Source organism: Charadrius vociferus, unplaced genomic scaffold (assembly GCF_000708025.1).
Source record: "Charadrius vociferus isolate BGI_N301 unplaced genomic scaffold, ASM70802v2 scaffold385, whole genome shotgun sequence".
In the NCBI taxonomy this organism is placed as follows: Eukaryota; Metazoa; Chordata; class Aves; order Charadriiformes; family Charadriidae; genus Charadrius; species Charadrius vociferus.
This window is the reverse complement of record NW_009648925.1, coordinates 7,893,925-7,910,508: the sequence shown is the minus strand read 5'-3', so window position 1 is coordinate 7,910,508 and position 16,584 is coordinate 7,893,925. Positions and strand designations below refer to the sequence as shown.

General features: G+C 51.3%; 1 protein-coding gene across 1 annotated transcript; it reads right to left on the bottom strand.

Moving 5' to 3' along the window:
• Positions 1 to 267: 267 nt before the first annotated feature.
• Positions 268 to 4,846, bottom strand: IGFBP2 (insulin-like growth factor binding protein 2, 36kDa). Its single transcript, XM_009887297.1, has 3 exons — positions 4,622 to 4,846; positions 3,031 to 3,171; positions 268 to 731 (listed from the first exon to the last, which is right to left on the bottom strand). The coding sequence occupies exons 1-3, from the start codon at positions 4,751 to 4,753 to the stop codon at positions 564 to 566; spliced, it is 441 nt and encodes a 146-aa protein (XP_009885599.1). The 5' UTR covers positions 4,754 to 4,846; the 3' UTR covers positions 268 to 563.
• Between the last annotated feature and the right edge of the window lie 11,738 nt (positions 4,847 to 16,584).

Sequence of the window (16,584 nt, the reverse complement as noted above, 5' to 3'; positions counted from 1 at the left end):
GCTTTCCTCCTTCCCTCCCTCCCACCACATCCCATGCCAGGACCGATGGCCGGGTTGGGGCGCAGGGGACCAGCAGGACGCAAGAGGCAGGCGACACAGTATTTACAGTCTTTGGTCTCGGGGAAGGGAGGTAAAGAGGGGGAAAGGGTGTGGGGTTTTTTTCCTTTGTTTTTTTTGTCCCACTCCCACCCGTGGCAAGAGGGTTTTTGTCCCCTGGGATGTGTTGGGGGGCACACAGCGCTCTGTGCTGGAGGGTGCGGGAAGATGCCGCGAAGCAGCAGGGAGGGCAGGGCTGCGGGGCGAGGAGCAAAAAAGACCGGTTCTCTGGCTTACGTTGGGTGAAAGACTATAGGAAAGCAGTCCCTTCTCCTTGCAACCCCCCCACCGCCCTTCCCCTCCCGTTATCCCTCCCCTTCCCAGGAGCCGGGCAGCAGGGGAAGGAGGGCAGCACACAGGACCCAACCCCAGTCTCTTCCAGAGCCTAAAGAGACACGCTGAAACCCATGTAAAATCCAGCACTGGGGCCACAGCGAGCCACCTCCAGCAAGCAGGATCACGTCCGTCTACTGGCTCCGCAGGGCATGTGCTCCCCGGTCCTCCTGCTCATGGGCTGTGTAGAAGAGGTGGCACTCGGGGTCCCCGCGGATGGTGGGTGCGCCCTGGATCACCTTCCCGTGGATGGGGTCCACGCACCAGCACTCGCCACGCTGCCCGTTCACCGACATCTTGCACTGCACAGAGAGGGACAGGGCAGCCATCAGCAGAGGAAACGGGGAGACAAAACCTGCTTCCCAGCTGCACCAGCCCAAAGCCCAAACACAGGCAGAGCTGGGGTTTCTCCAGCAATTTGGCATTACTTGGGATTTAGGCAAGATTCAGGGATGCCACACTCGGACACTACAGGGTCTGTGCTGCACGAGCATCACTGCTCCAGCGGTCCAGGCTGAGGGCTCCACCTCTTCCCCCAGGGACTGTGCCAGGGACCAAAAAGCTGATTTTAATGAACCACAACAACAACTGTCCCCGAGATGCATCACCCTCTATCAGCTGTGGATGAAAGCACCCACAGAGTCAAAAATCCCTGGGGGAAGAGAGATAAGACAGACTGACTGAGGTGCTGTGTAAGCTTCATTTTGCTTGCAAATTAGGCTAAACAAACTAAAGGTGAGAGCAAGGTCCCCATGGCCAGACCCAAACATGTTTCCAAACAGGGTCGCACTCCATCCCAACACAGAGGCAGTGGGTGGGTAGTGTGGTGCATCGGGGCTTGGACTCTGCCCCCATCCTGGTCTAGTCAGAGAGAAGTTTCTTGCCCTAACGGTTATCATCCACCCCTTGCCCTGGCAGGGCTGCAGGCACTTTGAAGCTGATGTTCATCCCTCCAGCGCCACCAGATACATCTCTGAATAGGGTGTAGTGGGAGATGCAGAGGTTACTCCAGCAGACTGGGCTCTGCGTGCACTCTGTAAAGCTGAATTCAAGCCATTTTTTGTATCCAGACTGAGGTCAAAATGCAGCCGTGTTCATGGGGAGTAAAAAGCATGAAAAGAGAGGGAAAAAAAATCCTCCCCAGGACGAGAGTGCATCCAGGCATTCTCCACATGAGTGCTGGCCCACAGGAGGTGGGAGCAACTGGGAATGCTTTTATTGGCATCCCATTTCCAGAAAATGAAAAGGAATTGATACTTAGCTCTGGAAACCCAGGTGGAGGGAAATGGGTATCACTTCATGTTTGTCCTTAGCCAGGGCAGGGCAGAGAAGAGAAAGCAATTTTTGTCCCCTCTCTTTTTTCTGCAGCAGTGACCAGTGGGTAAGCCATCTGCACCCTCCAGTGCTGGCTGACTCGTTTCCCAGTCACAAGGAGCAGCAGAGACTGTCTTGTCTTTTGTAGCACACGATGCACCGCTGCATCGCCCAGGCTCACTCCCCAGACACAGCTCATCTCCTTAGGGGGAATTTGCCGGCTCTGCTCCCCCCCTTCTACGTGTGCCCATGCTGGGGGACCCAGACAAGCAGTGGGGCTCTTCAGGGGGAGGCAGAGGGTGAGGCTCCAGTCGGGTCCAGTCAGGACAGGGAAGAGAGAAGGGACAGAGGGAGATTATCTTAGAGGACCCTACTTTTCTTAATGCCTTTTTTTTGTTTTGTTTTTAAATGCTCCTGGGTCAAGGGGTAGAAGGAGCCCTAAGAAAAAGGCTTAGCCATGAAAACAGCAGGTCTTCTCCAGACCCCTCCCAGGGCTTATTTATACATAGCTGTAAGGGGTGCTCATATCCTGGTACTATTCACACATGGCTGCCAGTCAACCCTGGACAAGCTGGTGTTTTGCTGCTCAAGAGGTTTTTCCTGGCGTTTTTTTTCCCCATGCCTCAGCTGCTGACACCTGCTGGTTTTACATGAATGAAGCCAAGAAGTCAAAATTCAGACACTCATTAAGTCGTTTGAGTTATTCTGGGTCCCATAAATACTTTCAGAAGCATGCTGCGCCCCAACTCCCACCTCGCCTGAAAGGAATCTCTCCCAGAGCTGTAGGACCAGCCTCAATTTGTAGAGGAAAACCAGTAAAGTGCACCTTCCTGACCCCAGGAGAAGTGCTTTCTGCTTTGTCTGCAGGACTGGCCAGTGTTCAGCCTCTCTCTGCTTTTCCCCTGTAGCAAGGCCCAGCCAGGACAAGTCTTGGCTGAAAGCACATGAAAATAGACCTGGACAGATAGGCAGCTCTCGCATGGAAGAAGGGGCTCTGAACTAAACAGATTCTCCATCTCTAGGCTGCCCACAGCTATGTGTGGTTGTGGGTCTCACATCTCCACTTGCTAGCCCGTGCCTGCAAATGCACCCAGGTGTTACTAAACCTGTCCATGCCACATGTGATATTTGCCATTTACCCCACAGCTCGCAACCGTGTGTGCGACATCAGCCCAGCCCTGAGATGCTGTGTGTCCCCCTTGGCTGCGCGTGGCGGGGACGTGCGTTGAGCCGAGGGCTGCTGCTGGGAGTGCAGCCAGCCCTGGGGCTCTGGGTCTCCCCACTTGCCTGTTTGAGATTGTACAAGCCATGCTTGTCGCAATTGGGGATGTGGAGGGAGTAGAGGTGCTCCAGGGGACCTCGCTCATCCGGCAGCCGCATAGTGGAGATGCGTTCCAGGACCTGATCCAGCTCCTGCTGACAAGGGGTCTGAAAAGAGTCAAGAAAGCAGAAAACAAACAAAACCATCAGGGCAATGGGACGATTCATAATATCAACACTTCAGACAACAAACAGAAACACCTGTGTGCACCTCCTCAGGACACAGGTTTGCCACTAGGCCCCACTGCTGACTTCATCTGCAGGTACCCAAAGGCATGTCCACACACACACACACACACACACTCTCGATGTGCGGAGATACCTGTGGGGAGACCTGCACATCTCTCCCATGTGCCTCATGTGGCCAAGAGCCAACATGACACCAGGTCACAGGCCCTGGAGGCACAGAGGAGCAGATGCCTCAGAGATGGTCCCATGGGTCCCACTGGTGGTGACAAGTGATGTGAAGCAGGACTAATCCAGACAGACCAGTAAGGTTTCCATGAATATAGCCCAGATCCCACACCTGTGATGCAGTTTTGGTCCAGAAATGCAACTCAAAGCATGTGAGACCCCCATGGGAGTGGAGAGGAAGCCCCAGGAACGAGAGCACCCAGAAAAGCCAGCCTCTTGCTCCACAGCATCCCCAAACCAGAGCTCCCGGCCAAGGCAGCCTGGTTGAATTACTCCTGATGTGAGCTGGAGTCCACACCTCTCTGCTTTTGCAGTTGCTGTTGGGTTGTTTTTGTTTTTCCCCAAAGGAGCAGCAGCAGTGTGGGAGCTCTCTAACTTGATGGAGCCTGCACCTTATTTTGAACCTCTGCTTTGCTGGTTCCTTGGAGGGGGTGAGGGCTCTTTTAAAGCCCCTTTCTATCCCTGCACTCCCCAGATATAAATACCCTACATGTTTATAAAGATACGACCTTTTGGGGTGGCTTTCCATCCCCATCCCATCTAGTTGCCTTGACCAAGCTGCCCACTAGAGGGAAACCACGGCCAAGGACTGGAGGGTAGAGAGACAGGGACAGGGAGGACTCCGGGCACTCTCCCTGCTATGTGACAGCCCCACAGCCCATCCTCGGGGGCTCTGCGACCCCCTCCCCACCTCAACCTGGTCAGGGGCTGCCCTGCAGCAGGCAGACACCCTCCCACCTCCCAAATCCCTTTGGGCCGTCCCTGGCACCCGCTTAGGGAAAAAGGGTGTGAGAAAGCTGGTCTGCGGGCAAAGGGCACGCTCACACCCCTGCGGAGGTAGGTGTCGAGCCAGCGGGACCCCCCCTTCTCCAGCTCTGCTGTCAGGAGGTGAAGCTGCAACGAAAATAACACCTCCTCGCCAGCACATCAAAGTTCATCAGATGGTGTGTTCGGCCCCAACTTCAGGCCAAAACAAACGTTTGCTTTTCCTTTTTTTTCCTCCCCCCCTCTCCCCCCTTTTTTCTTTCTTTTTTTTTTTTTTCTTCTTTTTAAGACCGTTTGTTGCAAATGTCACTAAGGCTTTTGCATTCAGCATTTCCCGCAGCTGCCTCCGTTAGCTCCCCATGAACCCCTGCCCCCTCACCCTGCCCGTCGACAGCCGTGACTTCTTTGAGTCCTCGTGGTTGTGATGGGGTTTGCCGACTTTGCCCATCTGCCGCTGCTGCTCGTTCACCTTCTCCCTCATAACTGCCAGCTCCTTCATGCCCGTCTTCATGGGCTTCCTCCCACCAGCTCCGCTCAGGATCCCTGTGGTGCCATCCACGTGGTTCTCGGCAAGGATGCTCTCGGACCGGTCATCGCCATTATCTGCAGGAGACAGGGCAGACAAGGAAAGGGTCAAGCTCAGCCAGGCGCTCCCTCACGTGTTCATCCCGTCCTGGATCGCTTTCAAGCATGGCCGGTTACCAAGCCATAAAAATCTTTGCATGCAAAAATTTTAAATTGCATTAGCCCTTTCATCTGGAAGGTGAGAATAGATCCTTTCATTCTGGAGTTATTACCACACTAAAAGACAGTTTAGAGAGCAGGGGAAATCACTGCTGGAGAAGTTCTTTCTGGTTTTTCTTTGACCTTCTAAATTACTTCCCGAAGAATGTAATTTTCCCATCAGAAGTCCAGTTGGGTTAAGGATGCCAAGTGCACTTCGGCTCCAAAACTTAAAACCACAGTGATTAGTAACAATACCTTGAGTCCATCTATCATCCCCCAGAGTATCTCCAGGAATACTTACTCAATATTAATGCGCTAAAATAAATTCTCAGGCCTGCTTACAAAAATACCTTGCCTCTGTTTTATGGCCACCCTACTTTCCCTCGGAGATCCTGCCATTTCAGTGATCGTCCTTGCCATATCGTCTTTCACATCGTTTGTCATACAGTGCATTACTCATTTATCTTCTACCCACTTCTGCACTTGGCCCCTCCTGCTGACCGCGGAACAGCCCCATGTGTCCTGGGCCTCACTCCCCCACTGCTGCAAGCTGCAAGACCCCCAGCTAGTTCAGCCATTTCAAGATCAGTTAGCAGAAATCTGGGGATAAACACTGGACCTCTTCCACCACCTCCACTCTCTGCTTTGTGCATTTTTACTGGGTGCCGTTTCTGAGAGCGATCTTTGCCAAATAGGACACGATGGTTGCAATACTGCAGACACCAGTCCCTTTGGACTTTGCAGTGGCAATGAGGACAGATCTCAATACCTCCTGCTTGCTACAGAAGCCTGAAAGGTGACAGCTGACCCCTCCTTGGTGCCTGGTCTGATCTGTCTGAGCAAGCACATCTAACTGTAGCTGGATCTAACATTGAAGCTGGCCCTGCTTTAAGCAGGGGCTCGGACCAAGACCTCCAGAGGTCCTTTCCAGTCCAAATTATGATTCAACCCATGCACGCACATCACCTCTCATCGCAACAACCCAGGCCGAGGACATCTCTGTATAGAGGAGCTCTTCAGCAGCTTCACAGGTCCCACACCAGTGACAGACCAGGCCGTTCTGGTCCTACAGTGGTGACAAACATGAAGTGTCTTCTAGAATATGCCAAGGAGGAACTGTGTCATCCAGCCTCCCAACACGAGCATTCTCTCTAGCACCTCCAATTTCAGCTTTCCAGCACTCCAGAACTCAGGCACTGATATAGAAGTAAAGAAATCACATCAAACTGTGCACAACGGAGGGTAAGCAATGCAGGCTCATGTAGGAATGCTTAATTTATGGATCTCTCCTGCTTCTTGGAAGACCAAACACATGGAGCATTTACAGACTTTAACATTTCCTTTTTCTCAGAAGCTGCATCGTGATGTTTTGTCAGAGCATAGCTCTACTGTCATGACAGAGTGCGAAAAATCATAATAGCAAGTGTTTTATTTCTGCCACAGCTTTCCAAGCTCTTTTCAGGTGTGACAACTCCAGGCTCACACCGGGGAGACTGCAAGAAGAGTTTTGTCTGAACTTAAGTCAGCCAATGTGTGGCTGCCTGGCAAGAGAACATCCCAAGTGAGCTGAATCAAAGAGCCACCCTAGCCCAGCACGCCATCCACAAGAGACTCTCAGCAGCTGCTTGGAAACACACGTCAGAAGGATCATTCCCCATCTGTGCTGCGGACCAGCAGTAAAAGCACTTTCATGGCTGGAAAGTGCATCTGACCCAGAGGATTTAAAAGCCACCGACAGGCCCATCCCTCAATGGATTTGTCCAGTATACTTTTGAACTTCCTCATCATTTTGGCCCCAGATCTCCCAATGCTGGGATCATCCCACTTCCCAGAAATACTAAATGCATTTGGTCTGCAGGTTTTTAGCTGCTTAGGTAGCAACTGAAAAGCAAACACGGGGCAAAACCAATCTGGCAAAGTCCATGACTTTCCTCAATACTGGTTCCAGATGAGAACTGGAACCAGGTTTGATAGCCAGATGGGCGAGCTCAAAGTCTGGGCTGCTGCCTGGCGATTGCTGTCTGGCTGTCATCCTAGGAGCCGGACAAGGAATATTTTGAGCAGGAATCTTCTGTTTATACACCAGTCTCCCTGTTAATTAGAAACACATAGTGAGAAGAGAGAAGGCCATGAGGCCGCCCTTCAGACAGGATCAAATGAAAAAGCACCGTGCGAGAGACGGGCAAGGCTGGCCAGGCTCGGATCCTCAACGAGCTGCTTAAGAGGGTTTTAGCCTTCCGACAGTCTTTTGTTCTCCTCTCTTTGGTGTCCCACCAAGCTGTCAACAGCAGAAGAACAAGCGCAGCAGCAGGGCGGCATCTCAGACACGTTGCAGTCCCCTGCTTCATTCAGAAAACCAATGGTACAAACTGACGGAAAAGCAGCAAACTGGAAGCGGTGCCTTCCCCCATCGATTCTCACTCCCTCCTGCCTCCAACTAAAATATATAGACATCTGCCTAAATAAGCACTGCGCTAGTAAATGAAGGCGAGCTGGTAAGCCTCTTGTCGGCTGATTCATTCACAAAACCTGCTTCTGATAATATTTTTGCTCATTTTTCTCACTTTCCAACGCTAACAAATATCAGCCCAAAGAAAACCACCGATGGGAGCAGAGTGTGCAAGCCCATGTGCATGAACACACCCAGGGGCAGGAGAGATTGGTCTTGGCTCCCTGGGCACCATCACAGGAGCAAGGCTGGAGCAGAGGCCAGGAAGGACTAGCTGCTATCAACTGCAACCTCTCCTCTCCAAGGCCAAGCCAGCCACAGCAAGACGTACCCTCACCCTGCTGCTGAGCTGGATTGATCCACATGGGGCTGATGCTGGAGGACCATCATAGCTTCTCCCTCTCCCAAACCCAGTGCTGCTCTTAAGATGAGCTCTTCTGACCTGGTGCTTGCCGGGATGGCTCCATCACTGGAGAGGGGAGGCAGGATAGAAGAAGTTGGCCCCACATGCAAAGCACCACCATTTCCTTCACAGATGAGCTGCATGCATGGGAGGAGGCTGAGCTTCAGGTGTGATGGACCACATTTCAAAGAGCAAATGGGCCAAGTAGCAACGACAAGAGTGGTGACATCAAGCCTCAAGGCTGGGAGAACACAAAGCATGCCATGAGCCAAACAACGCCTTTTACAGGCAGATAATGCTTTTTAACACTGCCCAAAAGAAGCAAATTGTGCGTGCTTGCTTATGACTATCCATGAAGCAATTAAGCCGCCCATCAACCCTACCCGCATGGGATGGGCAGGTATGCAATTGCCTCAGATACACAACCCTAATCCATTTGTCATTCTGGCAAACGCCCTTTTGCTGACCAATTTCAATTCACGCTAAATATATCTGTGAACAAAGTGGTGCCAAACTCCAAAACAATTAAGTTTTATAGTTCTTCCATTTTCCTATGGCATGTGGAAAACATCTCCTGTGCTATTTTGGATCAAAAGGTAGAGCACTTTGTGCAGGGTGGGACAAGTGTGGCAGGAATCAAAGCAGATAGCTGAAGTTCTCCTGAACGCTGATGTGGAGCCCATGAAACACCTCTCACCATGCCAAGAAAATGATTTCTTTATGGCCTTTTTCAAGGAAAATTCCCATTGGCTTCAATGGGGTGAGGACTTGGCTGAGGTGAAAGCATGTTCAAATGGCCATCAGCTAACATCTGTAAGGAGCTGCACAGTCTCGCCAACAGTTTCAAAAGCGGCTACCAACTTCCAGCGCTGAAATTTTTGGGAATCTGGTTTGAGACCTCTAGGCACCTCCACGAAGAGAGCTGAGAACCAGAGGGGCTTGAAAACAACCTGCCACTTCCAGAGCTACAAGAAGAAAAAACACAAAAACAAAACAACAAAAAAAGGCAGCTGCCTGAAGTTAAAAATACATCTTTATCCCTTTGAAGAGCCCCGAAGCGTATCTGGGTTGCAGGATGGGATTGAGCCAGTAGCACTCACTTAGCAGGAGAGGGCCAGCCGGTATCATGGGGAACACACACCATGCCAAGGACCACAGCCGCCCTCTCCAGCGCTGCTCTCTCTCTGCACTTGTTTTCCTTCAACGACAACTTGCTCGCAGGGTTTCACATGCGTTTGCTTATCTGTCCAGGGTGTTTGCATAGTGTTTAAGTGCTGATTAAGGTCCCAGACCCACCGAAAGTTTCACCCAAGTGGCCTTCAACAACCTGCCTGGAGCCCGGCCAGACTCAGGTCCCACCTGTGTCCTGGGCTGGATGGGAGTTACATCTCCCTCCTGCAGCAACCGCAGCCTCCCTTGGCCAGCACTTTCCCTCTGAAGACATCAAAGTACTTTGCAGTTCATTAATTACCCTGGAGAGAGAGGTGTTCATCCTGGGTTGCACACTTTGTAAAAAACAAAGGCACGGAAAAGACTGAGAGCGTTGCCCAAAGCCAAGCAGGGAATCGCTGAGCAAACCCAGGAGCCGGCGCTCCTGCCCTGGCACCGCACCGTGCGCAGGAGCGAGAGCAGTTGGGGCTGTGGGAATGCAGCATCCAGAGAGTGATTTTTCACCCTGAGCAATGTTGTGTGTCTATCCAGGTTTTTCTTCTTTTCCTCCAGCACTTATCATCTCTTGTGGCTGTAAGTTCTACTATTCCAGGACAATTTAAGCGCCTGTTCTGGGTTTTGCTTGCCTCTTTTTATTTTAAGGAGCAGAGCTGCCTGTCCCAGGCTGCCAGGAGCCCAGCAATTGTCCTTCAGAGCCTGAGAGCAGACAGGGCCTTTAAACCTGACCTTTAACGTGCACAACTGCCATGACCGGAGAATTACTTGCAGGAAAGTGGGGAAGGAGCAGACAAACCCTGACCGCAGCCCCGGTGACCTCTGCCTCATCAGTCTGCAAAGTATTTCTAGGAGATCCCTGGACAAAGGTTCCTGTGCAACAGCTCTGGTGTGGGCGATGTTGACCTGAAGCTCGGATACCTCAGAAAACGTTTGCCAGCAGGGATTATAGCAGCGTTGCAATTTCCTCACAGCAGGAGCTGCCAAGAACAAAGTCCCCCCCAGGCCCTCTGGCCCATCCTACCCCAAAAAAGGACCCAGAGTTTGCTCTGGTTACCGCTGCCAAACTGCAAAGCGCTGAGCCATGGCACAGCATCCATCAGCGCTCAGCTGGCGGAGGAGAGGAAACGCGGGGGCACCAGTACGTGGTCTGGCCCCAGGCATAATCAAGCCGGGCCACATACAGCTCTCCAGAGGCAGATGAAACCAAAGCTGCCGCTCAAGTTTCGCTTTTTGCACACACACACACAAAAAAAAAAAGTGACTTGGAAATGCCACAGAGGGAACACAAGCAATGGGCCGTGTAGGAGAGGGGGCAATGGGAGAAGGGATGCAGACAGGGTGTAGAGCAGAGATGATGCCCCCCCTGCCCCAGGACAACATCTCTCACAGAGGCCATCAGTGGATGCTCAGCAGAGGAGCAGAAGAAAGGACACAATTATAGAGCAATCCCTCCCCAGCTCTCTTCCTGGCAATCAGCAGTTCAGGAGCCAAAGGTTGCATCTAGACTAGGTTTAATAGCCATTGACAGGCCTGACTGGGGAGCAGTCACGTGTGACCCCTTTCTGGATTCAACTACGGGGACATACACCCCCATACCTGTCCTAGTCCCCTCTCTCCAGCCAGCAGCCTGTTCTGCTTAGCCTCATCTGGTTCTGCACAGGCGGCACGTGGATGTTTAAGCACTTGATTTGGTTGCAGAGGACACACCACCAGCATTCCCGGTTAGCCATGGGGTGTCCGTGCCACCCAGCTTTTGGGAGGGCTGACAGAAGGCTGGTCTCCCATATCTCTCAGAACTTTGAGCTCCATAGGACACACAAATAAGAGATCAGCTGGGAGCATCTCTCTATCTGCCAAGGAGCTCCTCAGGGCAGGTTCCCGGGATCCTCTGCCTGCCTGCACTCTCCAGGGTTATTTCATCACACCAACCCAATCAGCAACAGCCAGGCAATTGTACACCACAGCCAGAAAATTCCTGCATCAGTCTCTAAGAGCTTGTTTTACCTCTGTGATAAGCTGTCCGTGAAGCACTCGGATGCCCTGGGGCCAAGAGCCCTGGGGCTCTGCAAACACCCTTTATTTTTACCCTGGGATCTTTTCAGCCCATCTCTACCAGCAGGGAGGACAGGACTGGGGAGGGAACGGCATGTTCTGGCCAGTGGCTGCTTAGCAAGCTCCTCTCCCTGCCCTGAGCAGCTGGTACCGAGGGGTGATCCAAGGGGCACCCAGTGCCTTCCTTTGGCTCGGGCATCCCGCAGGAAGTGCTTTATGCTCCTCCACAGTGCCCGGGACATGGCTCAGGGCAGCACGGCTTTCAGCAGCCCCGCTTCGCTCTCTTTTCTCTGCCCATTCCTGGTAGATGGAGAGAGCAACCGTCCCTCCTCCATCCACCTAGGTCCAGAGCCAGGGAAAAACCCCTAACCCACTGCACAGTGCCCTATAGTGAGCCTGTGCCCTTTGTGCACAGACTCCTCTGGCACCCTGGAACAAGCACCGAAGTGATACCGAAAGGGACCTGATGTCAGATGAGGGAAGAAAAGGAACAGCCCCTGGGCTTTACTTCAAATAGTGGGTTTTGTGTTTTGTTTTGGTTTTTTTTTTTTTTAAAAAAATTCATGTTTGTAGACTAGTTTCCCAAGGATACAGGACTTGTGCAATAACACAGCCTGCCTCTATGTGTTTCTGCATGTGCATGTGTTTGCATGACTGCCTGTCTCCCTATTAGTCCTCCTCCCCCTCCACCTCCCAATATATCTACAAACACGTCAGCAAATGCCAACTACATCTCAAACAGGAACAGAATTCTCAAAAATAGTAAGTTTCCACCATTTCATGGAAATGTGCAGCCAGGCTGAAGAGAGATAAAATAGCAGGGTTTGTTTTGTTAGCTTGCTTTCTGAACGATTCGACTGATGGGCCGTGTAGCACATCACCCAGCCCACTCTGTGTGGGCCCAGCAGAGGACAAACCACCGCTGGGGAAGGTCTGCTCCAGCCCTCCTCCTGCCAACAGCGAGCCTGCAAGTGTTGTTTGCAACATCCTGCTCCCTCCCACGCCAGCCGTACGCAGCATGCCAAGAACGATAAGGGAAAAGGCTGTTCAGGTGCCTCAAAAATGCAGGGGGACAGCTTCAAGCCCCTTCATTTACCCAACTTCCACTTGCAATCCTGTTTTGTTTTTTTTTTTTCCCACCCACTTCTTCCCCCGAGTGTGGGGCTGCTGAGCATCCCAACATGCACCTATGGCAGAGACTCTCTGGACTCACCTAAAAGCTGAGGAGCCAGAGGGTCTCATCTTGTGGCTGATGACAGTGGTTTTGAGCACACGCTTAACTTCAACATATGCGAAGGCAGCTTGCTCAGGGGAAAGACCTTAACATGTTTGGAAGGTTTTGCTGAGTGAGGCTCTCCGAGCTCCCTGCCACCACAAAAGCATTCCCCCTTGTTAGTGAACCGTATCTCAGCCCTTTCAACACACTTCTCTGATTAGCCCTCCACAAAGCTGCAACCTTCCCAGCAGAACCAAATGAATTAACTTGAAAACACTTCCAAGCTTAAATTAATTGCACTGCAGCTTCCCGATTTGACCTTGACCCCGTCTGTAAAATCCCCAGAGTAGCTGCTACTTAGTCATTAGGGGCTTCTGCCTAAACGAAACAAGCCATTAACCTCACCAGGCCAAGTCTCTACTCTCCTTTCACGGTCACTCACATGTATCCCTGTGGTCTTCGGTGCCCCAGCCACCCCAAAAAGCCCGCACCGACTTCTAGTACACGCTCAGCTCCTAAATCCTCAGTTGCTACGAATTTCCAGAATGAAAATAGACCACAACACCACCTCGTTCATTTCCTACACGTTTTACTGCTGTGTTTGAATTACCTTTATTCCCCCAGTTTGTTTTAGGAAACACAGGCTTGTCTCCGACACCGAGTCTGAGCCCATCGGGGCTTTTGCATCCCACAGTCCATGAGGGTGCCTGCATGGTAATTATTATCTACATGATCTCTGTTTGGCATTGGGATGTTGCACCTCTCCTTCCTGCAGGAGAGCCAGAGGCTGGCAGAGTTACAGGAGCTCTGAATCTGAACGAAGCCGACTCCCAGGTATGACATTCCGCAGCCCACCAGAAAGGGCTGATGAAGGATTGACGATCTGATGGATACACAATCACAAACAAGAAACCCTTCACCAAATTCACACTAAACACTTCTGCCTGCCTCTAATATTTTTGGAAAAAGTATAAGCAGGACCTGTTCAGACTCTTCTGTTTTAAGATGATTACCTTTCAAGGTGCAGGCAGCGGCAAGCAAACACCAAGTTTGCTGGAGACAGACTGTCAACAATCAATTTGAACCTGTGCTAAGGAAAGACATGCTACTGGAGGAAGCACTCACGTCTACCCATTAGGGTCTTCAAACCCATGGAATGTGTCTCTTGGGTAGGGTGCTTTAGCTAAACACAAGACATCTTGTTCCAAGGAGAGGTGGTGGAAGGAAATTTAGTGGTCTTTATCATGTGAGGAGCTAGGGGAGATGATAGTCTAGGGGTTATTTCTGGCAATGCCCTCTGCCTGTTCTGGCTCCTCAAGGATGACTTAAGTCACCAAAAAAATGTCCTCTGGCTCTGGAACCCCAGCTGTGCGCTTTGTTGTCTGTTCACAACCCCCATCAAGATCAACAGCTGGTGGGGAAGCAGCTCTGGACAGGGCACGACCAGAAGAGCATAGCAGGATATTTCTGCACGCCTTCTAGGGAAGGCTGCATGCAGAGTGGCCAAAAGTACGACCTTCCATCCTGCAAAAAGGTGGAAAAGCTTCAAAATCAGGAGGAAAAAAAAAATAAAATAATACAAGTAAAGCGAAAAAGACTTAAAACCCCCAAAAGGTCAGAGCAGTGCCCCACCCTGCCTGCGAGAGCTGTCTCTCGCCTATCTCCAGCATTGCTCCACTCCCTTCTCAGCCACATTGGCTTCTCAGGTTATTATGACTATTGCATGCAAATGGAATGAACTTCAGCCATTTGTATTACTAGTTTTTAAATAACATCTCACTTTTCCACAGTTGATTTTCCAGACAGCGTCTCAATCCAGGGCTCCCCTCACCACCCACCCAAATCTCATTGCGCATTTCCTCAAAGTCTGCCTTTTTGAAAAGGCACTATTATTACGGTAATTCCTTCCCACCTTCTCCTCAGAAACCCTGCCAGAGCCCAAGAGCAATTACCACCAGTGTCCTCTCAAGGTCTGCTGGACCTACTGTCCCCATGCAGCCCCCTCGCCAAGCACCAGCCTCGAAGCCAACACTGCTTTTTCCCCAGGAACCTGCATTCCCCAGGGACAAAGCACAAGTGCCTCCAAACAAAACCAGAGCACTGAACTGTAGGTGGAAAGAGGCAGTATCTGCTGTAGTTTAGTCGTGAGTCTCTTCTGCCCACAAGGATCTCCCAGATGCGTCCAGTACTTACAGACATTATCCCTCCCTCCTCATTGGGGCTATTACCAAGTTGCCATATCCCACGTATAAGCCCCAAGTTGAGCTGTTCTCAGATTGTGGGTTTTTCCTCATTTGATGTTCAAGCTAAACAACTTTGCAATTGTTTCAGGCTATGTCAAAATACTTTGTTCATCTGTTCTTGGGGCAATATTTCACTCAGCTTTGCAGTCACTTTGCTGGCTTTCTTTAACCCTTGTTTTACACCTCTCCCAGGCAGGGGCAGAGCTGAATGTGAACACTCATGTCAGAGCACAGCATGAGAAGGGACTGAACCTGATTTTGCATGTGTATTTATTATGCACGTTTACTATTTCTCTTACTATGCGCATTTACTGAAACAAGGCAACAGGCACGCTCAAGGCATGAATTCTATATCGATACAACACTGCTATTGAGATAAACAGGAGTTTTGCCAAAATTAAGACTTGCAGCTTTGTCCCACTGCTGAATGACACATGCAGTAACACCATGAAGGGCTCAGACTCATGGACAGGCTACCAGAAGGCAGCCACTTACTGCAGATCGGTTGATCTCTAACAGCTGTTTATGGCATACAACAGCCGCGCACATGCAAGTAATGCAAGTTACCTTTATGGTCTTTCAGTGACTTCCAACCTCCAGAGCCTACAGCATGGCCAGACCAATGTCACTTGGCCTTCAGAAGGGGATGTTTCCTCCCACACAGGTGGGAGGGAAGCGGCGCAAGGCAGCCTGCTGCTTCGCACTGCTGTGTCATTGCTTTGGTCTCTTGCCTTTATAGAGAAAAGGGGCTGGATCTCACTTTGTTTCCAAACGACTCTGTATTTTGGGCCACCCATGAAGTTGCCCAAGCTCCAACCTCAGGAGCACGCAGACTCCCGCCGAGCAAAAGGCAGGAAGAGAGAGTCATAAAACTGTGGTAAAGGAAGGAAGAAAAGAAAGGGGAACATCAGTCGGCTGCATTCCCAAGGAGGAGGGAGGCATAGCAAAGCTTAAAAAACAGACCACCACAAAACACAGAGTGATGGAGACAGATGTGATAAGCCCACTGAACCACTGGAAGGGAAGCTCAGATGTGCAAGAGTCAGCCTTCCGCTCAAACTGCTCCACAAAGCATTTTGCGTACATCCAGCCAGCACACTTGGCACCAGTGCCCGGGTGCGTTCGCAGTGCACCTGATCTACACAGCACCCCTTTCCTGGTGGGAGGATCTGGCTACCACCTAAAGGCTTGGAAGATACCCAGGCTTGTGGCAAAGAGCCCTTTAAACGGTGAGCTGCTGATATGTGGTGGTGGGGTGGTCCCCCAGTTACAGCAAACCACCCATGCCTGCTTTAACAAACCAAACAGTTAAAAACACTGAGCTTCTGCAAGAAAATGCTGGGGAATCCCCTGGCATCAAGAGGGATGGGTGCTTGCATGGAGTTCACCCCAACACGCTGGGCAGCTGCAGCTGGCTTGTGGCATACTGATGTTTAAGTCCCTCTCCAAACACACATGGTCTAAGCATGGCCCAGGTGAGCCTCCACAGCCCAAACCCAGCCGCTCTGCAGCAGGTATCACTCACCTTGTATGTTGCAGGTGTTCTACAGCGCATGAATAACATGTTTCACTTGGCCTTTATCCACCTTCTTACAGCCAAAAGCATCTTACAGCTTTCTGCTGCATTTTTGAACCCCCAAATTTGCAGAACAAAATGTGGCAGTCATCTAAGGGCATGTAACTCCCCAGGCATAGGGTCTGGGGAAGGAGCACATCAAGGAAGCGACCGCAACCTCCCAGGAGCACTAAGATGGGAGGCTGTCATTAGATAAATTGCCCTGGAGTGCTATAATTAACCCACCCTCACTGCTCTCAGGCACACCACCACAACTGAAAAGCCCTCAGCCTTCCTGAGGGCAAAGGGGCAGGAGCTGAGAGGACAGTGGGAAACATCAGTCCTGAGCACCCGCATACCCCCCCAGGGCTTTCATCAGCCCCCAGAACAAAAGCACTGCTGCACCATTCCCTGTCGGGAAGCACAGGCACACACACCCGCTTCCATCGAACTTGGTCCATAAAACTTCACTTCATTAGAGCCACTGTTGCCACATCTGTTAGTGCTTTAAAGCACGTACATCTGGCTTAA

What these genes read in the sequence shown, in the direction of transcription:
- IGFBP2 (XM_009887297.1), bottom strand. Translation starts at nt 4,753, where the DNA reads ATGAAGACGGGCATGAAGGAGCTGGCAGTTATGAGGGAGAAGGTGAAC. An exon ending in CACGGCTGTCGACGGGCAGG is followed by an intron (nt 3,172 to 4,621) that starts GTGAGGGGGCAG and finishes GACTCTTTTCAG; the next exon opens with ACCCCTTGTCAGCAGGAGCT. An exon ending in GCTTGTACAATCTCAAACAG is followed by an intron (nt 732 to 3,030) that starts GCAAGTGGGGAG and finishes CTCTCTGTGCAG; the next exon opens with TGCAAGATGTCGGTGAACGG.